Source organism: Acomys russatus, chromosome 32 (genome assembly GCF_903995435.1).
Source record: "Acomys russatus chromosome 32, mAcoRus1.1, whole genome shotgun sequence".
In the NCBI taxonomy this organism is placed as follows: domain Eukaryota; kingdom Metazoa; phylum Chordata; class Mammalia; order Rodentia; family Muridae; genus Acomys; species Acomys russatus.
The window spans coordinates 36,938,032-36,962,427 of record NC_067168.1 but is presented as its reverse complement, the minus strand read 5'-3'; the positions used below and the strand labels follow the sequence as shown (position 1 = coordinate 36,962,427).

Below are 24,396 nucleotides of genomic sequence, written 5' to 3'. Positions count from 1 at the left end.
GCACTCAGGAGGCTATGGCAGGAGGTCCAAAGTCTGCCATCCTTGTCTACATAGTGAGTGTGAGGCCAGCCTGGGCTTTATGAGAGCTTGTCTCAAAGACACACACACACGGGGGGGGGGGGGGGGGGGGGGGGACGGGGGGGCGGACGGACGGATGGACAGACAGAGACTAAAACATACAAAACTCAAGTTCACAAAGTTTAATGTATAAACGGGAGGGAGGAGAGTTTATGACCTAGAAAGTTTACAAAGTATTGAATTGAACTTAAGTCAGAATATTTAATAACAACAAACATTAGGAATCTCAAAGAGGGGCACAGAATATATAGCATTTCTTGGACCAATTACTAAATAAACCCTAAGTGATCCTTTAAACATCATGATCCAGGAACACAGTCTGAGGAATAAGCTTACAAAAATATATCAGAATCCAATTCAAACTGTAGTAAGTCTGTTAAGGGATAACCTTACCTAAAATTAAACAATACTATCAGAATAACTTCCTCATAATCAAAATCCAAACTTTCACCTGGCACAGTGGGGCACAACTGTAGTCCCAGCTGGTCTGGAGGCTGAGGCCAGAGAATCTTGAGCCCAGGAATTTGAATCTAGCAAGGACAACACAGCTAGGTCCCATCTTAAAAAAATAAACACAAGCCACCCTTTGCAGAGAAGTGGGCACGAGGAGCTCTCCCCCTGCCCTGACTCTCCTCATCTGAGCACGGACTTACTAGCAAGGCAAGGAGACTGGCTGCTCCTAATCCACAAAACTATCTCTGAGGTATGAAGGGCAAATGCCCTGCCAATAACATCACCTCACCTGCAAATACTGGGGCCAAGATCCACATGCTAAGACTCACATAGTAGCCTATACTCTTAAACACGCTACTACAATCTGACTATTTAGACACCAATTCTGAACCCATCTCTTCAGACAAACCACAGAGCTTTGCTTTGGGTGGCTTCAAATGAACCCCGACTCTTCTTTTCTGTGGAACTGCACTGTGTGTTCTACTGGTTCTAGACCACTCCTGTACACCAGAGGCAGATAACCTCCTTTTACTGTGCCCAGCCTTTCTGCTCATCTTTGATCACAGTTTCAGCTCTGAGGCAATGGGAAGGACTCTCGCTCAGATCCAGCATCACACACTGTGACTTCTCAGCCATAATCGAAGCCTCCACTTCCAATGGATAGCTACCCACTAATGGATAGCTAGCAGCAGACCTACAGTCAGTGAAACCGACTCCAGCCTTGTCAGTGTGCAGCCTGGCTTCACTAGCCCCCAGTCTCCAGCAACGGAGCCCACCCCATCCCACTCAATGCCAAGCCTCAGGCCCTCCAAACCTCCTAAGTCCATGCCTTGTTTCCATCCAACAGACTCCCCCTCTTCCCACTTTTACTCCCTAACTCTGATTTCAGCTTCTCCCTTCTTTGAGACCCCCTGCTATATACTGTGGGTCAACCTACTGGGACCCCCAAGGAACAAGCACAGTAAAACTTCTCAAACTGAAACACACTCAGCCTTGATATACCTTGTGATGTCCAATAACCCAACGCATTCACAAGCTTTCTGCATTTTAAATTCAATTCTGTATCTGCTTAGTTTAGCCGACACAGGAATTGGGTTACATCTGCTGTGCTTCCCTGTAGCGTTCAATCAGAGGCTCCCCTGAAGCAGTCAATCCTCTCATAAACTCTGGTCACTGGATAGACAGGGGAGGAGGGGCCTGCAGTTTCAGTGCCCACGGTTTACTTCAATAAAATCCACACAGCACATCTCACTTGAGACTACTATTCTGGCATGAAACAAAGCTATGTTTACTTCACAATAGTCAATCTAGTATCTAACAATTGAGAGGCAAAAGAGTTAGCCAACTACAAGACACACATGCTTCTGTAAATCAGGGTAGGCCCATCAAGTTATGAAGAGTACCTAGTGAACCACAATAGGCACGCATTTTTGTTTATTTTTAGAACATATATTCTCTAAGTATACAATGAACCACAGAAGCCTTCAGAAACAAAACTGTTGTACCAATACAGACTGTTTTAAATAAACCAGAAGGAGCGCATTTCTCAGAAATACAATGTAAATGGTATTCTTTCTCGGGAGAGAAAGCTCTACAATATAGTTTTTCTTCTCTCTCTCCTACATGATATATTTCTCCTCTTTTCCACAACAGAAGGAATCTTTCAAATGAGTCTAACAATGTGCTTGAAGTAGAAAATACAGGTTGTGTCCTGAAGGAGGCACTCCCTCCAACATCTTCCTGCCAGGACAGATCTCCCAGGCTCTGTCTGTCCTTTTCTCTTTTCTCAGAAGCCCATTGAATCTCCCAATTCAGTCAGAAATGCCCCAAGCCCACCACTCAAACACAACCCCTCCCAAGTGCCATTAAGACTCACCCACCCCAGGATCCCGACCCAACTGTCCGCCTTTCCTGCCTTCAGCTTCTTCTTTGGGTTCATGACAACTAGGTATAAGGTCTCTCCCATCTTTAAAAAGTGGGTAACAAATCCCAGCGCTGCTCAAATCTACAGTCTTCCTTTGCAGCCAAGTTTTCACATGCCTCCCTCCTCACTTCTCACTTGGTTCAGATGACTACAGCCTGGCTTCTGCCCAAATCACTGAACTGGGACTGCTCGGGCAAATGTCACTAAGAACCTCTAACTACCAGCCCAGTGGAATTTCTCAGTCGTCTTATCTCACTTCTTTCTGGGTGGCTGACATCACTAAGCCCTCATTCCTCCTGAAAGCCCTTGGCGTCCTGCAGCACCACAGCCTTCTGCTTTTCTAGTTTTCTCTAATGTCCCTCCTTCAGGCTCCTTCATGGACACACATTTCTTTTGTAAAACCTTAAAGTTTTAACAGAACTGGAGTTTCTAGGATTAATCTCCTGCTCTCTGCATTCTATCTTCTCTCCTGGGTGACACTAACTTCATTGATAAAAGTCCTCAAATCTTTCTGTCCAAGGCATTCGCTCTCCCACCCATCCTGACCTAGCAGGCTATTAGAAACAGATGCTGTTCCACAAGAACTTCAGACTCAACAAATCCCCAATGAAATGCATAATCTTTCCTTTCAGTTGCCTCTTCTTGATTACAGCTTTTATCACTGGCCCGTTACTCAGAAGATGAACTGATGAGGACTCACAAGGCTCTTCCCTTTTCCTCACCTCCCTCCACGCTCAGTCCCTGAGTCCCACTTACCCAGCTCCCACAAGTCTCTACACTTCTGCCATTCTCCCTAAACCCTTCTTTCCCTCCACTACCACCTTCCCTCAAGCTCTCATCATCTCCTAACAAGATGCACACGGCAACTTTTTCACTGTCATCTCCCCTCCTCCAGACACCAGACACTTCCCATGGGGGCTAGGGAATTACACTGGAAGTCAAATCTGAGTGTGGCTCTGAAGTTTTCAAAGTCAATTGCATCTCTTTGGAAGAAAGTCCCATGCTGCCTGGCCCCACTCCTCCAGCATCACCACCTCCCATAGTACACAGTGTAAGCCATGAGCTACTAGCCCGGCAGCTCTCCACATGCCGCTGCCTGCTCACACCCTTGCACCTGCAGATACCGGGGATTCAAAGGACAAAAGTCAGGGAACTGAGGCACAAGGGGCCACTGAGTCTGAGGTCAGCCTGAGCTGGAGTGAATCTTTTGTCACTCACTAGGTGTGTGAAGACACAAGCCTGTAAGACTAGCACTTGGGAGCCTCAGGTAGGAAAACCATAGATTTGAGGTCAGGCAGGGCTATATAGTCAAACTGTGTCTCTCAAAAAAAAAAAAAAAAAAAAAAAAGAAAGAAAAGAAAAGAAAAAAAGTTAAACACTCAAGAAAAATGAGTAACTCAGGTAGCACATACTCAGCATTTACTGCGTTAATTTTGTTGACTCTTCCATGGCACTCAGGCCAAAAGAACACTGGAAGACAAATTAAGAGACATAATATTTATAGTGTTGCCATGGTTTCCAAATTAACAAATAAAAGTTATTACCCCATGTTCCTAGCAACTTCCCTTCAATCCAAAATGTGAAGTATCATTTTTCTTAATTAGACTTTGAAATGCATCGTGTTTAACCATTTTTTAAAGAAGCTTTTGGTGCTTGAGAACAAATATTTAAAATTTTCAGAACATAGCATTAATGTGTAAGAGATAAAGCCAAAACAATGAAACCTAAAGAAATTTAACTCATCTTTTCCTAATGTCAAACAACCGTATCTTTTTCTTACTCAGAGGTCTTTTGATAGCACCAACAATCTTTAAAATATATGAATAAATAAACCAATCTCATCAAGTAAGAAAAGAAATCAAAGGTTAAAAAATTTAATTACTGGGGTCTGGTTACAAACTAACAAACAGCCCAAGAAAAGCAAACCTTCGGATCTGCAAGATACAGGGCCTACAAACAATGTCATCTGTCTTCACAGTACTGGCTGGTATTGAAGGATCTGGATGGCAAAGGCGACAGCAGCATCTTAGCCATACCTTGACACAATGAAGGCTTTAGCACAATAATGCTCCCTTAACTCCAGCTGGAGTAACACATCAAGGGACAGTGAAATACTGAGACAGTACTGTCTTCCTGGAGCCAGTGACAAGCAGGCAGCAGGTGGGTAGCCTACAGAGAAAGAGGCACTTCAGCTCCATCTCTCCCTTCTCTCCTTAGCCGAGGTGAAGGGAGAAACAGAGACTGGCTCAGTGCATGCATCAAGGCACCGGAAAGAATTCTGGGTAAAGTTACAACTTAGATCTGCTCTTTCAGAGGATATGCTCGCAAAGTCATAAGCAGAAAGGAGAAGATTTTGATTATTTTAAGTGAGTAGAAACGGAAAAACATTCACTTCTCATAACTGAAAAAATAACTCCTTTTTCATAATCATTTATGAATTTTGTGAACCAACATGGACAACAACCTTAAAATTACAAAAAGGAATAACTCTGACTCATGAAATTGTTTTTTCTAACAAACCCTATTTACACAGAATTATAATCAAATACATAAAGTAAAACAATGTGTCAGAGATAAAACTCTAGCTTGACCTGAAACTCTTCAGGACTCAGTCAAAGAGAAGTATCTTTACCTTCTCCCTAGAGGACAGCATCCACACTATGAGCTTAGTTACTTCAATGTGCCAACCAGATACAAGTGTCAGAAATCTGCTAACGTCCACCTGTCACCTGAGCTCCCAGGCTGTATTCTCAAACCACCCTCCTGAAGTACCACACATGCCAACGTGCAATAATGCTCTCCCCCTCTCCTCCTCATGCTCCTACCATCTATCCAGATGTATGCACCACAGAGTCCTGTCTTTGCCACCCAGCCAGAGCCATTCAAGAGCACCAAATACTTACCTCCCCAATCCAACCACCCCCACTACCTGCGGCTCATGACTCACCTCCTTGAAACCATTGGTGCTTCTTCTCTGATACAATCTCCAGCCTATAATAATCATCCTTTTGATCGTGTCACTCCCCTGCACAAAACCTTCACTATTTCCCCACTGCTTTTAGTACAGACTAGTGCTTCTAAACATAATCTGTGAGAGTCTACCATCAGGGTACTCAGCCTCATCCCTGCTAATGCCTGGGCTGTGCACTAGGAGGTTTAGACACATCCTCAGCCTCCCCACAGCTGTCAAGGCACGGTCCCCACACCATCCTTCACTGTGACAGACATAAATGTCCACATACATTGCCAAACATTCCCAGGGAACAAACTAGCCCCTAGTTGCAAACTACTAGCTTGATTAGCTAATTCCTTTCTTCTCTGTCTCACTTGTCCCCTGAAGTAACTAGAGACACAATAGTTAAGAGGTCAGGAACTATGGGCAATTCCAGCTCGAGCCCTTCCAAGCACTATGACTCTGGCATGGTTCCTTGATGTCTCCATGGCTTACATTCATCACTGATAAAATAGAAAGGCCCGAGGCTGTTCACTAAAGTCCTGAGACAGTGTGTATTAGTAAAAGCTGAATGAATGTTAGCTGCTGCTGTTAATCCCTGACTCCTGGACACGCATTCAGCCTCACAAGCTTACAAAAAGTTCCTGACAACTCCCTATCCCTTGAGGAATGTCCCTCATCCCTCAAGCCTCAGGTGAAAGGCCACTTCCTCCAAGGAAGCCTTCCCAAGGCCCTCAAACATGTCCCTTGTGGCACACTCTTTAATGAAACTGTTTACTGTTCTCTCAAAGCACTTAACACAGTTATAAATACACACATTACATATTTCCTGTTTAAGAATGCTAGTGACTATAGCACACACAGATAACCAGTTTTTAAGACAAAAATAAATAATAAGTAGCTGGGCATGATGGCACACGCCTTTAATCCCAGCACTCAGGACGCAGAGGCAGGAGGATCACTGTGAGTTCTAGGCCAGCCTAGTCTACAACGCAAATCCAGGATAGCCAAGGCTACACAAAGAAACCCTGTCTCAAAAAAACAAAAACAAAAACAAAAAAAGGAAGAAAGAGAGAGAGAAAGAAATAGTAAATGTCTGAAATTTGAGGAAGAATCCAGTATGTGGTCTTCAATGTTTGTTTCCCCTTTAGAATCTAAGCTCCATGCTAGGATCGTATCTTCCATACCCTCTAAATGTAGTGGTATCCACACAAAATTGATGCTCAATCAATGTGTGCTGAATGAATATTCAAAGTTTACAGCCGGGTGTGGTGGCGCACGCCTTTAATCCCAGCACTCAGGAGACAGAGGCAGAGGCAGGCGGATCTCTTAAATTCGAGGCCAGCCTGGTCTACAAAGCGAGTCCAGGACAGCCAGGGCTACACATAGAGAAACCCTGTCTGGGGCGTGGGGGGAGTTTACACTGCCAGGTGTGGTGGATCATGCCTACACGCACTCCTGGGCAGCCAGCACTATATATAGGGAGATCCTTCCTCAAAAATAAATAGATAGGTGGACGGACGGACGGATGGATGGATGGATGGGTGAATGAATAAAATGCCAGTCAGGTGGTGTCAGATGCCTTTAATCCCAACACTAGGGGAGCAGAGGCAGCTGGATCTACATAGAGAGGTCCATGACAGCCAGAATTATGTAAAGAGACCCTGTCGCAACAAACAAAAAAGCTGGGTGGTGGTGGCACACATCTTTAATCCCAGCACTCAGAAGGCAGAGGCAGTGGGTCTCTGTGAGTTCGAGGTCAGCCTGGTCTACAGAGTGAGTTCCAGGACATCCAGGGCTACACAGACAAACCCTGTCTCAAAAAAAAACCCAAAAATTAAAAATTAATTAATTAATTAATTAAAATGAAAAGAAACTACAGCTTTAAATGAAAGCTAGAAATAATCCTCCTGGTATGACTATGGCAATCCTTCATATTTTAAGAAAGCTTTAGTACTTGCCACAAATTTTTTTAATCTTTTACTGACCATAACCTAAAAACAAATCAACTACTCTGAGTAGCAATACTACCAGCAGCTGTGAGCAGCTCTTGTGGATGCCACTCAGAAGCAGCACTACCAAGTGTCTCTTCACCTGAGCACCACTCACCTCTTTGCACCCTCTCCTCAGGCTGTCAGTCTATAGCAAAACCACAAACTCTGGTTCTCCTAGATGCCTGAATGGTTATTACCTCCTTAGGCAATAAACGATAATCCAATAAAGTGGAGTCAACTGACAAACTCATAAACAAAAAGAATATACACATAATAGAATATTACTAAGCTACTAAAAAGAATTTAGGCTGCCTAAAAGAAAATAAGATTAATAAGAGCCAGAGATCAGGGAAGACTGCTATAAAGCCACAGCTTCTAGACACGACAGGATCCTTGCCACTCAGGAACTCAAAGCAGCTGTGGCTGCCTATACAAGACTTACAGAGAATCAAGCCACTCAACATTTCAGCATAGATGGGCGAGGTGCTCCTGAGGCCCCACCCCTAGCTAAAGAGCTACTGGCACCTGATGGCTGCTGGGAGAAGGAGAGTTAGTTTTCCCAGGGGGTGTGACCCCTGGTCGGCTGCCCATGCTCTAGCAGGTGTACCCACACCCATGTGCATACAGACAGCACTAACTGGACTTAGTGGGTTAGAAAAAAAAGACATGGAATTGGGAGAGAGATGCAGGGTAATGAGGGGTCGATATGGATACATATGAGATTCTCAAAAAGCGATAATAAACATGTTTCTAGAAAAAAGGTTTCAATTTCTTTTCAGAGCACTACTCATCATATATAATTGTTTCTTAAAAGGGGTAAATGTTCCAATTATTTTTAGACAATAGCGGTGTGTGTGTGTGTGTGTGTGTGTGTGTGTGTGTGTGTGTGTGTACACACATGTCCCAGGGCACATGTGTAGAGTTCAGTGGACAATTTTGAAAGTGGCTCTGTTTTCAGCCCTGCTAACGCAGGGTTTCTCATTACTACCCCACTATATACTCCAGGTTCGCAGCCCTTCAAGCTTCCAGAAAATTCTCCTGCCTCCTCCTCCCATCTCACTGTATGTATGAAAAGACTACAGACGTGTGCTACCACATCTGGCCATCTGGCTCTTTAGTTAGCCTCCTGGATCTGAACTTGTCAGGCTTGTGGGGCCAGTGCTTTTACCACTAAACCCTCTCCCCTACCTACCACCAGTTTTAAACCAAACACTTCTGTAATTCCAATTTTTATTGAAAAGTATGTGACTTACATAAATAAAGAACTATTTTTTCATTTTTAAAAAAAGTTTTAGCTAAAAATATCCAGCTTCTACTTATAGTAATTTTTAATAATTTATTCAGATTACATCCAATTGTTATCCCCTCACGTGTATCTTCTCATTACCTCCTCCCCCATGCCCCACCCCACCCACCCCATCCCCCACCCCCACACCCTTTCACCTTACTCCCCTCCCCTAAACCTCTGACAGAAGGAGACCTTCTCCCCCACTATATGACCACAACCTATCAGATCTCATCAAAAATATGGAATGCTTCACTAATTTGTGTGTCATCCTTGCACAGGGGCCATGCTAATGTCTGTATCATTCCAATTTTAGTATATGTGCTGCTGAAGCAAACACTAAAAAGTAATTTTAAAACCAGTTTTTAGATAACTTTTCTTTACTTCAATACTGTCCTACTCAGTTTTTAGGTAACTTTGTTGCTTCAAGTACTGTTCTATAGAATTTGACTTCGACACTAAAATGCTTGCTAAACAAGCATAAAGACCAGAGTTCAATCCCACAGAACTCACATAAAAAAAAGCTGTGTCCACCTGTAATACCAGCACTGAGTGAGTGGAGAGACAAGAGGATCCCTGGGGCTTGCTGGCCAGCCAGTCTATCCAAATTGTCAGCTCTGGGCGCAGTGAGACCTGGTCTCAAAAATATAAGGGAGAAGAGCAACTGTGGTCAGCACTTAATGCCTAAGCCTGGTGATGTGAGTCTGAGCCACAGATCCCACAATAGAAGAAAAAAAATGACTTCTGAAAGCTGTCATCTGACCACCAACACATGTGCACGCATGGGCGCGCGCACACACACACACACACACACACACACACACACACACACACACATAGGAGGAAAGCACTTGAGGAAGATACTCCATATCAACCCCTGGCCTCCATGTTAACGCATATACACACACAATAAAAAATAATTTTCAAAGGGGTGTGATGACACAAAATCTTGTTTACCATGGGAGTAGGGACAGTCTAAAGCCAGGAGAAACAAAATTTCAAGGTCTACATAGGGAATTTGAGCAGAAGCTAGGATACATGAGAAAAGCTTTTAAATACCAACAACAAAAAGTTCAAATTAAAATAGCAAAGGGAGGTAACTGCCATCTTACCTGCTTGAGGAAGTCTTTAATTGTTGTATATATACCTGCCAGAAGTTCACCCTTCTAGAGTATATATATAACTTAGTGCTTTTAGTATAATCATAGAGTTTTGAACTCCAGAAGGTTCCATTATCATCCACACACCTGAGCAGTCACCCCCTAATGCTCCTAGCTCTGAGATCACAATCCATTAACTTCTGTGGATTTGCCTACCCTGATATGTCACACAATTAAAATGTTTTATTTATCATTCAAAAGCCAACCAGCTTTCAAGAGAAAAATAAGACTGATAAGCCAAAAGGAAACAATTCTGATCTTGAAAGAGTTCTACTAAGAACAAATCTGCACTTACAGTCAGAATCTGAAACAAAGTTAGAGCCCTGGGAAGAAGGCCCAGCCAAGAGCTACCCTAAATATCCAATATACAGGAAATGCTGCTGAGATTCCGAAAGTATCGTCCCTTCCCATTCCCCTTCCCGAGTTACCAGCAAACTGAAACAAAATCTCCCTAGAAGCTCTGTTAGTATCTGGAGGATTAAACACAAAAGTGCCGGCCCGGCCCAGGATGCAGTTCAGTTGGAGCTGTGCTTGCCTAGCATGTGCAGAGCCTGGGGCTTCAGCTCCAGCACCACATACGCCAGATATGGTGATACAGTCTTGTAAGCCAAGGCCTTGGAGACAAGAGGATCAGAGGTTCAAAGGCATCCTTGCCTATATAAGACCTACATGAGACCATCTCTCAAAAACAACATAAAATACATACATACATACATACATACATACATACATACATACATACATACCCAGTGCAATGTTTCAAAAAGCAACGTCAGACTGTAAATCTGAACAAATACTCTATAAGGCAAGGACAGTTTCTGTCAACATTTACCCAGCAGTTCTGGGAGCTGTGAGGTCCAGTGAGCCATAACACAGTTCTCAGACCTCCAAATTTTTAAGCATATACAACGCACATAACTACATTGAGAAATTAACTTCTGATAAAGTCTTCAAAAAATCTAACTCAGAAGGGATACAAATCTAAGTATGTTTTACTAGGACAGATTCGCAATGTGAAAGGCTAGCCATCGCTTCTTGTTCCTAGCAAACACCCCACAGCTAGCTGGCGTCCTTGTACACCTCAGCACACACCTCTCTGGCAATGTTATTCAGAGCTTCATCTTCTGCAGAAAATCGATCTTTCACAGGTGTTCTTTTCCTTCCAGAACCAGGAGTTCCCATCTTGTTTTTTTAAATAATTCTTTAACTCTGAAAATGAGTTTACTCGTGTTCAGCCCTGAAATAAACAAAACAGTAAGTCAGTATGTTTTCATTGTGGAGTCTTAAGGCTTATTTAAACATTCAATTTTAACACTGTAATTCTGTTTCTCCTCAAAGAAATCAGTGACTGAATTCTTTTACCCACCACCAAACTATTTCAGTGCACTTTAGAACATTTAAAGTATATCAATTGCTAACTTCATTAAGCTATTCCCAACAACCTATGAGAATATGTTATCTTAGCTCAGAAAACTGTAATCAAGCGATAATTCTACCTAGGAGCATAAAATCCAATATGGCTTTTTCTAAAATCTATTTCCAATCAAGAAAGATGTTTCAGAAGTCATTCAGTCTAAAGTTTTAGAATAATATACTGACAAGATTTTAATATTGAGCTTTAAAGTAACACAAAGGCAAAAAAAATTTAGTATAATTTAAAAACCAATTCCAATTAAATCACAAGCACACAAAACAACTAACTGAAAGTCGTTATTCTACAGCTGATGAGAAGCAACACTGTTCAGGCAATCATATCTGAGTCCTGGCTATTGCCCAGAACTACAAGTGCTGAAGACAGAGTTACATGTAAAACAGGTAGCCATGCAAAAGAATGTATCTGTGGCCGGGCGTGGTGGTGCACACGCCTTTAATCCCAGCACTCGGGAGGCAGAGGCAGGTGGATCTCTGTGAGTTTGAAGCCAGCCTGGACTACAAAGCGAGTCCAGGACAGCCAAGGCTACACAGAGAGACCCTGTCTCCAAACCCCCCCCCCCAAAAAGAATATATCTGTGTACATAAGATCATATATATGTACATATATGTATGTGTGTCTATACACACACATGTGCTCACACACATATACATATATATATTATGAGAGTAGAAGCAAAATTGTTTAAGGGAACAAAGGGTACTAATATGGGGGAGAGAAAAGGAAAAAGCATGGGGGAAAACATGGACACGGTAATATATATATGCATGAATTGTTCCAATGAAAGCCATTACTGTGTACAATGAATATATTCCAATAAAATTATACTTTTAAAAAGACTATATCTAGGACCTATTACAACTATTATCATAGACACACCTATTTACAGGGAAAGACAAATCTGTTCTAGAATTTACTAACAAACTGACACAGAAGGTGCTACACAGTGAGACCCTTTCTCAAAAAACAAAACCAAGCTGAGTGTGGTGGCGCACGTATGTAGTCCCAGCATTTGGGGAGGCAGAGGCAGGCGGATCTCTGTGAGTTCAAACCCAGCCTGGTCTACAAAGAAAGTTCAGGACAGTCAAAGCTACACAGAGAAACCCTGTCTGAAAAATACACAACAAATAACAGTTAAGACTGAGAAAGACCTATCTCTTCGCAACAGTAAACATATCTAGATAAATATATCTGAATGAGAGCAAAAAAGTTTCTTCTCTGAAGGAACAGCTGATAAATTACTTCTTGAAAGTACAGGGGAGTTTTCTTAGAGGTCTCCAGCCTCTCTCCATGAAGGCTCAAATGAGTCACAATTAATGTAAGTAGTTAATAGACTACTCAGCATTCCAGAAATATTCAAAGTATCTTTACCTACCTCTTTACTCATGTAACTTATAAAACTGACAAAAGGCCACTCCTCATCTTTATTTACAACTTTAGACTGTGCTTTTTTATGGTCTGGGGAACTGAAGCTAAGGCTGCATTCTAGATAAGGCAAGGACTATATATTCATGCTTACGGCCCTTTTCTTTCTTTCCCTGGAGATGGGTCCTCACCCATGCTGCCCATCCTCTCTTGAGCACCTGAAGTTATGGGTACACATCACTGTGCTGGCCACAGGGTTAGGCTCTAGCTAAACAAAGACAACCTTAGGTTATCTTCTTCAGTATGCACATGTGACAGCACTAGTCAAGGTAAAGACTTGTGTTGACTCAAGGAATGATCTGGAAAAAAGTTTAAAATACTTTTGACTTTAACCATTTTACTGTAAAGAACATTTATATAAGGAAAAGAAAAAGCTGTAAGGTATTTCGTGATACTTGAAGTATACTCTAAGAATGTAAAGGAATACATGAGTTTGGGGATGGTTTGAGGTCTGGCAGTTTTCAGTCTCCTTAGCAGAAGGCAGCCAGTCTACAGAGAAACAGAACTAAAGAAATTATTCAACAGTACACTTAAAACCTATGCATATTTTTTAAAATCAATTTTTCCTTAAAAGAAAAAAAGATCTTATACAAAGTTAAACTCAGTTATTGATGAGCAAGCTAAAATACACAATATCTGCTCTGTATTATGCAACAAAGACAAAGTGACAGCATCTAGATGGCAGGTTTACTGCACTCCGCTACAACTATTCCAATTTCTCTGTATAGTTTAAAACTTTTTTAGTAATATATTTGGAGAAAATAATGTTTGAGAAGTATGAACAACTAGGTCAACAAAAGACATGGGAACTTAGGGATTTTTTAAACACTTGATTTGAAAATGGAAAAAAAAGTAAAGGTAATCTCATACAAATAATTACATATTCACTTGAAAAAAACAATTGCCAAAAGAATGTTCCACTTCCCCAAATTAGAAGAGAGGTCAGAGGGGAGAGGGGAGCAAAAGGAATTAGTTTAAGACCTCAATCCTACCAATTACAAAATGAGGATCACACTTAAAATGAGTGAGTCATTTATAAAATCCACAAAAATAAAAAGTACATCAAGAAACTGAAAGAAAGGTAGAAAACATTTTAAAATGTAGCTGGGCCTGGTAGCATGTCTCTCAAGACTTCAAGTTCAAGTGTTCTGGGTACAGAATAAGATCCTTTCTCAAAAAGAATAAAGAAACAAAAGAGGAAAAAAAGACAACCACATGAGCCAAACCCCCGGGACTTCACTGAATGGAGGAAGGAAGGAAGCTGAACATAAATTCACTCTCCAGGAACATGAGAAGCTCTCGTGGTTTTGCTGGGTTCGTACTGTATGAAGCATAATGCCTGCACTCCACAGAGTCATCCTAAGAACTGCAAAAACGCCTTTCTAAGTCGTGCGGTCTGAACATACACTGTTCTCCACACTCTACACAACAGACACTAGTCCAAGTCCACTTCCTCTCCTCATAAGATGGCATGCCAGGGGTTGCACTGCCTTCCTTGCCAGCCATGCTATTAAAAGACCCAGTTTCAGAGGGATAGGGTGAGGACGGTAGAGAAGGGCAGCAGGCTTCCTCCTCTGCACCACACACTCGCGTGCATGCACTACATGCACAATCATAATGAAGTACAGATAAGTGAAAGTGAACAATATAACCCAGGTAACAAAGATGGAAACAGAAACAAGAGAGAAACAAGTAACATAATTTAAAATTCTTTGATACAATTAATATGGAGGTTTAAAAGTAAAGGCTTTTTAACAAACTGTCATATAGCTTTACTTGTTCTATATTTAAAAACCCCTGCTGTTTTAAAGGTGTGCCTGTGACCTCAGCACTCAGGAAGAAGATGTAGGCAAACTCTGTGAGTCTGAAGCCAGCCTGGTCTACACTGCAATCTCCACACCAGCCAAGGCTGCATACTGAGACCCCATTTCAAAACAGAGAAGAAACCCTGCTAAGAATTTGCAAGCTGCGTTTTACATGTTATGGCCATTGCTTTGTAGCTGGACGAAAGAGGACAATGGGAAGAATCAACGTGGAAAGATGCCAGCAAGAAGGCACCTATAGGGTCTACCTACCCATCCTTTCTAAGATTATTCTATCTGTGTATGTGTGTGTGCATGAGTGCATGTGCTCCACATGAATGAGCACATGTGCCTGTGCAGGCCAGACACTCTCAGATCCCTAAAACTGGACTTTACAAGAGGTACTGAGCCACCTGATGTAAGTGCTGCGAGCCAAAGCTAGGTCTTCTGAAAAGCAGTGCATACTCTTAACTGCTAAGCCTCTATCTATCTTTTATTATGTTCCTCTAAGGAGGGGAAAAGCATGGTCTCGAGAGATGGCTCAGTGGCTAACAGCACCGGCTTCTCTTCTAGAGGACCCATGTTTAATACACAGCACTCAGATGATGGCCCATAAACCTTTATAATTCCAGTCCCAGGAAATCTGATGCCCTCTTCTGGCCTTGTTGGGCACTACACACACATGGTGCACAGATACATGCAGGCAACACACTTGTACACATAAAAAGAAAAAGATTATTTTAAGGAGGGCCTACTTATCTTTCTTTTGCTGCTGCTGTTGGTGTTGTATACAAGAAACCAGTGCCTAGCTCAAGGCGGCAATATCTATCTCTGCTTCTGTGACTCGTGAAGTTAACTTCCGAATATAGCATGAGGCAGCGATCCAACTTTACTCTTTTGTATGTGAAAATCTACTTGTACTGGCACTATGTGTTAAAAACACTACTTTTTCTCTAGTAAAATATCATACCATCCTTATTTAAAAAAAAAAAAAAGCAGGTGGTGGGCCAAGATGACTCTGTGGGCTTAAGTACTTGCCAGCAAGCCAGACAGATAACTTGTGTTCAATTCTTAAAACCCACGTAAAGGTAAAAGAAAAAAAAAAGAAAAAAACTAAGTCCACAATGTTGTTCTCTTACTATGTCACCTGCATCATAGCATGCCCACACACTCTACCCACACACACACTAATAATAAAAGTAAACAAAAAATTTAATAACCTGGCTATAAAAATAAAGGCAGATTGGGGAATACATGGTCCGTTCCATCAATCTATCAATTTTTTATACTATACCATACCATCTGCATTAGTATGGCTTTGTATAATGTTTTAAAATTGGGAAAAAGAGAGTCATCCAACTTTTAACATATTCCTATAAGATTTTTGGCTTGTGAGTCCTGTGCATGCCCATGTAAATTTTAGGAACAGTTTGTCATTTTATGGAAGAAATAAATGAAAAAGAAAAAATGCATCTTGAATTGTAATGTCAATCCCAATTACTCCATGAATCAGTTTGTGAGTGACTTTAATAATATTAAGCCCTGATCTAAATGATAGGATTCTTTCCAGTTATTTTTTGTGCTCTTTATTTTGCTCTACAGTATCTTGTTTTCAATGCCCTGCATTTCTTTATTAAGTTCATTCCTATGTTACAGTGTCATTTAGAAGCTCAAACAGTTAAGAAAGTTTCTATAAACTTTTACATGTGACAGAAAACTGTTCTCCCTAATACCAAAAGAACAGAGACTGTGAAGTCAGAACCAAGGAGAAGGAATCCAGGAAAAACTCTGAAGCCAATTCTCTAGATACAGTTAGTGTTTAGCAGAGCTGAGGGTGGGAAGACCACCGATTGTCCACAGACACAACATAAGCAAGGCATGGCAGCACACAGTTATAACCGCAGCGCCTGGGAAGCTGAACAGGGCTGTGGCAGCAAGAATGACACTGTTTTAGATCTCATACTAAGTGAGGGCCATTTTTGATCCAACACCTATAGCCTCCAAGCACACTGCCACACGCATGTACTTTTCGACTCAGACTCATACATGACTACTAAATATTTTTAAACTGAATTTAAAAGATTAATAATAAAGAAAACAAAATTAGGGGGCTGGTGAGATGGCTCAGTGTTTAAGGGCACTGGCTACTCCTCCAGAGGTCCTGAGTTCAATTCCCAACACCCACATGGTGGCTCACAACCATCCAATGTCCTCTTCTAGTATTCAGGTGTACATGCAGATAGACTGCACATACAAAAAACAAGCAAAACCATAAATAATTTTCCTTAAAAACAAAAACAAAAACAAAAACAAGCTGGGCATGGTGTCACAGGCCTTTAATCCCAGCACTGGGGAGGCAGAAGCAGGTGGATCTCTGTGAGTTCGAGGCCAGCCTGGTCTACAAAGCAAGTCCAGGACAGGCAAGATAACACAGAGAAATCCTGTCTCAAAACACACACACACACACACACACACACACAATAAAAATGGCTGCCCCAATTTCTTTTTAATCTATAATAAAACAAAAGAGAAAATGGCGCAAGCTGACACAAATAGCTTAATGTCACACTATAATAAATGGCAGCCTTGGAAAGCTCAAGGGACACAGGAAAAGAAACAGCAAATTTGAAATGCCTGTTCAGTAGGAAAGATGGAGAATGGCAATATAAAGCGAGCCGGCTAATGGGTTGGACCATGTACCTATAAAAATGATGTGCAAAGACAACACATCCGTATTTTCACCTGTAAGTTTTAAATGTTGCTGATTTAAAATGTCACCTCAACAGCTGTAACAGGGCTACTTCCTGGCAGGATAGCATGAACTTGGGCTGGGAGGCAGCTCAGAAACTAAAGTCCTTGCTGTGTAAAACAAATGTGAGGAGGACAGGAGTTTGCATTTCCAGCAGCCATGTAAAGGACAAACTGGAGCAAGCTGGCTAGCTAAATAAACGACCAGCACGTTCCAGGCTCACAGACAGACACTGTCTTAACATATAAGATAGAGAGCCACTGAGGACACCTTACTGTTTCAACCTCTGAACTCCATAGATATGTGTGTGCACGTGTACACATACACACACACATACACATGCACTTATACATATAAAAAGCAACAATAAACTTATAATAACCAATGTTGAAACTATAGCAATAAACTAAATAGAGGGAGGGCCCATTTGGTCTGTATGAACAGCTGGCTGAAAATTCTCTACCTGGTCCACCGTTTTGATTGGTTGTGGTGCTAGGTATGGAACCCACAGCCTTGCCTACCTAGGTAAGCACTCTATGACCAAGCTACATATCCAGGCCCTTTATCCACGTTTTTGTGTTGTGTAGCCTGTGCATAGCAAGATGTACAGCAAATGCGGAATGAACGAATGAGAACTAGTAAAATTCTTAAGGTCTAATTTCCACAGTGAAATAGAGGAGCTGGGTAGAAGGATAGCTGGAGGAATGCTCAGGGCTGGAGACCTTGCTCAACAAATACCAGGCCCTGGGTCTTAACCTCGGGCACTAAAAGAGCTATGGGAATCCTCACCTCAATTAGTTCGACTTTTTAATTCCATACTCAAGTTGGGTATAAACACATATGATCATAATTTCAAATATAAATCGCTAATATTTTAATGTCTTTAAAATAAAGAACTGAGGAGCAGAGAGATAGCCTAGTGGGTGAGGCACTTGCTACCAACATGACTGAGTCCAAGCCCCAGACCCACATGAAGGAGAGAGCAAACTCCTGTACACACCCATGTCACGGCTCGTGAGCACTTCAAACATGCACAAGCACACCAAGAAATGTAGTTTGAAAATGTAAGGCTGGAGCTCCAGCTATACATAGAAGAGGAGCCACAACCGCTTCATTTACTTCTTTAAACTTCAGTGAATTCTAAGTTTTGCAGCATGGGCCGTGGGAGGCTATAATTTCAATTAAATATTTAAAATGCATAAAGCTAAGTGGTGAAATGTTAACTGAGACTAGCCAGCAGTGACCGTTAGAGCATAAGGGCCTGTAGAGAGTGACTCCAACAAGAAATAAGCAGGTTGACCTCTACAGAGCTGTGCAGCACCTCTAAACAGCAGGCATGAGGCCGGGCTGGAGGGTGGGGTGGGGGAACCAACAACATCATCTCTTTTAAGGTCTCTATATAATACGCAGTTAGACCTTCAAGACACTATCCACAGCCAAGCCAGAAACAAAGATTACATACTGTGGATATTTCCATAACATGTCCATTAGATGTGCCACTCAGACAGAAGGCAGACCCTGTGCTCCAGAGAGGCAGGGAAGAAGTGAAGGGAGTAGTTTGGACAGTGGTGCTATTGGCTAGATAGTTCTGCAAATACGTTAGTAAACATTGAAAAGACAATCACTTTAAATGAGTAAATGTGGTAATATATAAATTTTACCTCAATAAAGAAATAAAGGCACTGGGCAGTGATGGCACATGTCTTTCATCCCAACAGCAGGGGCAGGTGGCTCTCTATGAGTTCAAAGTCAACCTGGTCTACAAAGTAAGTTCCAGGACAGCCACAGCTACACACAAGAGAAACCCAGTTTTGGTGGGGAGAAAGAAAGAAAGAAAGAAAGAAAGAAAGAAAGAAAGAAAGAAAGAAAGAAAGAAAGGAGAAAGGGAAAGAAAGGGAGAGAGAGGGGGAGGAAGGGAAGGAAGAAGGAAGGAAGGAAGGAAGGATGGATGGATGAGCAGTGGTGGCACACACCTTTAATCTCCAGCACTTGGGCTGCAAAGGCAGGTAGATTTCAGTGAGTTCAAGACTAGACTGGTCTAGAGTGAGTTCCAAGACAGCCTGGGCTACAGAGAAACCCTGTCTCAAAAAAAAAATTATTAATAATAATAATCATCTCTTAGACAGATTGGAAAATGAAGTTCAGGAAATCTCACAGAAAAAAAGGAAAAAAAGACAGAAAATAAAGAGTCAAAGTTTAAATAAGCACAAGAAGTACTGTTGGGATAATCTCTTGTGTACTGTGCAGAGGTTGTCTCCATATTGTTCAAATGTGGATTTCTGTACCAGCAGAAAGAACTGTCCAGTCTTTGGTATTATATTTTTATGGATAATCATCTGCCTTAGTATTTTGTAAGCATAAACTTCCCTCTCCTTTCTGATTGGTTTAATAAAGACCTGACAACCTATAGATGAGGCAGGAGAGGAAAGGCGGGACTTCTGGGCAAAGATAAGAACTAAGGAAAAGAGTCAGGCACAGGAGATTTGCCAGCCAGACACAAAGGAAGTCAGAGCATCTGGACTGAGGAAAAGTAACAGGCCACATGGCAAACGTGGCTAGAATAAACAGGTTAATTAAGTTATACAAGCTAGTGGGGAACAAGCCTAAGCTATAGGGTCTAAACTTTTATAAATAATAAAAGGTCTCCTTGTCATTATTGGGAGCTGGCAGATGGAGACAGTCCAGAGATAGAATAAAGCCTGCAACACTAATATTTGAGAAATTCAGGCAAGAAGAAAGAGAAGGATGAGAAAGCGGCAGTGAAGCCAGGTTGAGGACAGCTGCCAGACTGAGCAGCTGGTTCGAGACCAGTGTCTGACTCACATTAAGGGTGCCACAGTGAGTTAGTACAGTGAATTGAAACACTGGAAATGAGATGACATTAGGCCTCTGAGACTAGGAAAAGCAGTCATATAGAAGCTGACAGAACACCTTCAGATGTCTAGGAGTTCTGGAAGCAACATAAACTTATGAATCAAAATCACAGACAACCTACAAGTGACCTATAACCCAATCAAGCCACACTCTTCTCAAACATATCTGGAAAGACATTTCAGATATGTAAGGGCTTGAAATGTCACCTATTTTACAACCTTCTTCAGTAAGCTATTAGAATCCTGCATATCAAAGAGGACAAACAAAGGACCTGAGCATATAAGAAATAAATCTAATGAAAACAAGGAGCATTAGGGGTGCTCAGTGGTATGATGGATATTCCAGGAAAAAGAAATATGAATTGAAGCCATGTAATTTTTAAAAAAGTAACAGAGGACCACTGTCATTACTAAACTACCAGTCTTTGGGATGTCCCTTTAACCTAAGTCCAGGCCAGGTTTACATCCCAATTTAATATGCCTTGACCCACCCCCCCATGTTGAGTTTTCCTGTGGTCCCTTCCTCTGATGCCTAGATAGGCTGATCTACTTTGCAACAGGGTGTTTAACTTTTATCTATCCCTGAGAACCAAAACATGATGCACTCAGGGGCAAAAACACACAAACCAGTCTGTTTCCTTAATCACATTTTCCCCAGATATTTACTAATACCTTGTAAACATTTCAGCTACAATAAGTGACTTGGTTATGATGAGCCATGTGTTTCTCAGAACTCATTAACAAGTTTTCCCCAAAATATGCCCACCAATGGCTCAAGGATGACTCTTCCTATTTTCCTCTCAAGCTTTCATCTAATAGTTGGCAAAATGGACTTTCCCTCCATAGCCACTTAGTTATCCAAAGCCAAACAATAGACCACTCAAAGAGACACACCGCAGCAAAGACAGGCTTACCTTTTCTGCCTGGACCCCAGAGCTATGTTATGTTCTTGTCCTTCTTTGGAGGTAAGTTCAGTCATTCCATTGCATTCTTGACAATGCAACATGGGCAAGAGCAAACAGGGTCCAGGCCAGCCATCAAACTTTCTGAAATCTACTACACTCCCTCTCTTTACCCTGGCATCTGCCAGCCAGATGCAAAGCACTAGTGAGGTCCTCAAAGGCCCTAGGGGATAGAAGAGTCTCTAGAGCTAAAATTCCTCAGTGATTGTTAGACAGACTAACTCTGACTGATTTCATAGCAGACAAGGATGTAAATGTGAGAAAGGAAGGAAGGAAGGGTAAGACAGAAAGAAAGAAAGAAAGAAAGAAAGAAAGAAAGAAAGAAAGAAAGAAAAATTCTTTGACTATATTAAGACTTAGGGATTGTTAAAGTGGTCAGCCTGAATCATGAATGTCACACAGTTGTAGGACACTTGCTAACATGCAAAAGCCCTAGGTTCAGTCCCCAGCACCACAAAAGCAGTTAATCTGTTCTGAAATGCACAATAGATGGTATAGGCTTTCAGTTTTTCAAAATTAAACCACATATTGGGTAGGAATGTAAATACATGAGAGTGAAGGAAACTACAGGAGTTGCAGAGCAATGGCCCCAAGAGAGCCACTGATGTGTAAATGTGACTGTGACCAGGTGGAGGACAGTAGGTCTCAGAGAAGGAAACCCTGGGGGACCATCTCAGATAACATCATATGTACTTCCTTAGCCTAGTAGTAAGAATACTGATGCTCCTTTATTCTTTAACCATTTTTGTTTTTATATTTTTCCATATTCCATAAACTAGTTACTACGTATGCCTCATGTTGGTAACTATAGGAAAATGTGGAAAAAATGAAAAACTGCTGGAGCATATGGGTGGAAACATAGATAAACTGAAAATTAAGCAAATTTTTTAATAAAATGAAACTTAGAATCAAAATAAAATATGCAGCTGAGTAATAAACAGTATCTAATTATAACGAAAACATCAATTACTGACTTAAAAATAGGAATGCAATTAGGAGGTAAAGAAATAAAAGCTAAAAAAGGGGGGTTCATGCCTTATCTTCCCAGCACATCAAAGGCTGAAGCAGCATTCAAGGCAGCATGACTTACAGTCAGACTCTGTCTCCAAAAGAAATTCTATCACAAAATAACAATAACACCAAGCCTAATTCTGAAGAAAGTAACATTTAAAAGCATTCATTTCTTTAAACAAAGAAGGTGTATACAATGTGCCATTTTGTAACCAGCTATAGCAAACAAATTCTTAGGTGGCTCCCTACCCTGGGTCTTTTTTCTAGTACTCACACCACTGTGTAAATATCACTGACACATGAAGCCTATGGGTGGGACCTGTGGTTCACTTCTTACCAAGAGAGTATGGCAGACAGAGGTCACAGGATGGCAAGCTTGTGACTGTGTTCCATTATGTAAGGCTGTGGTGCTGGCTTGATGAAATACAAGAACTGCAAACAACTGCAGGCTGCCCCAGGAGCTGAGGACAGCAGTCTTTAGGAGTAAAGTGATTGCCAGTGGAGGAAGAAGCTTCAGTGCTAAACCACAAGAAAATCAATTGTGGTAACAATCTTCATAATCTGGAAGTGGATTTTCCACCAGTGAGGTCTCCAGGTGAGACACAAGGCCAAGGAACCAGGTCAACCATTCACAGGCTCCTGCCACAAAGAAGCAGAGGCAACAGAATCCATGCTGTCTTAAGCTCCTAAATACACAAATACACACACAGTAGTTCCAATCTTTAAATCTTTGAACAAAAAAACAAACAAACAAAGCTAGAGAACACAAAAACTAATGCAAACACATGGTGGAGGTGAACCTTGGAGAAAGGAAGGAAGGGAGAGAGGGAGGGAGAGAGACAGAGAGACAGAGACAGAGAAATAGAGAGAGGGAGTTCTGTATACCAATAGTCCAAAAGGGAAATTCAGAAAGCAATTCCATTGACAACAGCATTAAAAAGAATAAAATACTTAGGAATAAACTTAACCAAGGAAGCAAAAGATGTTCATTGAAAGCCCTACCAAAAGAAATTAGGGAAACATAAACTAACTGAAAGACAGCACTATTAAAACAGCAAAACTGGTCAAAACAATCCACAAATTCAGTGAAAGCCTATCAAAAGCCCAGTGTGCTGGTTAATTTTAACTGACAACTTGACACACCTGGGAAGACAGTCTTTACTGAGGAACTGCATAGCTCGGGTTGGCCTGTGGTGTGTGTGTTTGAGGGGACTGATTATAAGAGTCAGTCCACTGGCTAGGCTGAGCCCTGACCTCTATTAGAGTGAAGCAAGCTATCAAGCAAGCAGGCCAGCAGCATGGACACATTCATTTCTCTCTACTGCTAGGTGTGGGTGGAATGTGGGCTATTAGTTCCTGCCTTGACTTCCCCACAACACTCAACTGTTATCTCGAGTTTTAGGCCAAATGAAGCCTTCCCCTCAACCTTTCTTGATTTAAAATTTTACTACAAAACTATAGGAATTTAAATGGTATGTTACAGGCTAAAGCAGACCCATAGATCAGTTAAAAAGCCCACATATAGTACCCATATGCATGGTCAAATGATGGTCAACAGAGGGGGCCAGGACCATACAAAGGAAAATGGATCATCCTTCCAAAAACTGATGACAATAGAAAATTCATACTTGGATAATGTTAGATTATACAATATACAAAAGTTAACTCATGGGCTGGAGAGACAGCTCAGGTGGTAAAGGCTAGACTCATCATCAAAACACATGATGCGCCAAAACCTAAATACATGAACTATGGATCTTGTCAAAGAAAGCACACAGGAAAATCCTCATGACATGGGATTTAACAAACATTTCTTGTCAAATATGACAAAATTAAAGGCAATAAAGGAATAAGCAAACTGGACTTCACCAAATTTAAATTCTGTGCATCAAAGCACAGAGTAAAAAGGCAACCTAAGAAGAAAACATTTGTAAATAAAGGTTTGATATCTAGTATATATAAACAACTAAAGCTCAGTAACAAAAACAAATTAAGGGCCAGTAGGATGACTCAGCACATGAAAGCACTTGCTAACCCGTGTGTGTGTGTGTGTGTGTGGGTGTGTGTGTGTGTGTGTGTGTGTTTATGAGCATGTGCGCGCATGAGCACCCTAAGTGAATAAATACTAACATAATTAATTTTGAAAAAAGATGTGGGGCTAGAGATACAGTTCCGAGGTTAAGAGCACTGTCTGCTCTTCCAGAGAACATAAGTTTGGCTGTCAGCATCCACATGAGGCTAACAATCATCGTAACTCAACTCAAGGGAGATCTGATGTTATGTGGCCTCCCTCCA

The 24,396-nt window shown here is 41.5% G+C and overlaps 1 protein-coding gene and 1 non-coding gene across 24 annotated transcripts in view; both read right to left on the bottom strand.

Moving 5' to 3' along the window:
* Positions 1–24,396, bottom strand: part of Lrrfip2 (LRR binding FLII interacting protein 2) — a 106,503-nt gene that overhangs the window by 73,865 nt on the left and 8,242 nt on the right. For all 23 annotated transcript variants that reach the window (XM_051140082.1, XM_051140086.1, XM_051140079.1 and 20 more), the window contains exon 3: positions 10,940–11,084. In XM_051140082.1, the coding sequence (XP_050996039.1) occupies positions 10,940–11,029 (90 nt within the window). In that variant the 5' untranslated portion in view covers positions 11,030–11,084. The remainder of the gene's footprint in view (positions 1–10,939; positions 11,085–24,396) is intronic.
* LOC127184481 (U6 spliceosomal RNA) lies at positions 8,924–9,027 on the bottom strand. The gene has a single exon (XR_007830126.1). It is a non-coding gene; the product is annotated as a U6 spliceosomal RNA (small nuclear RNA).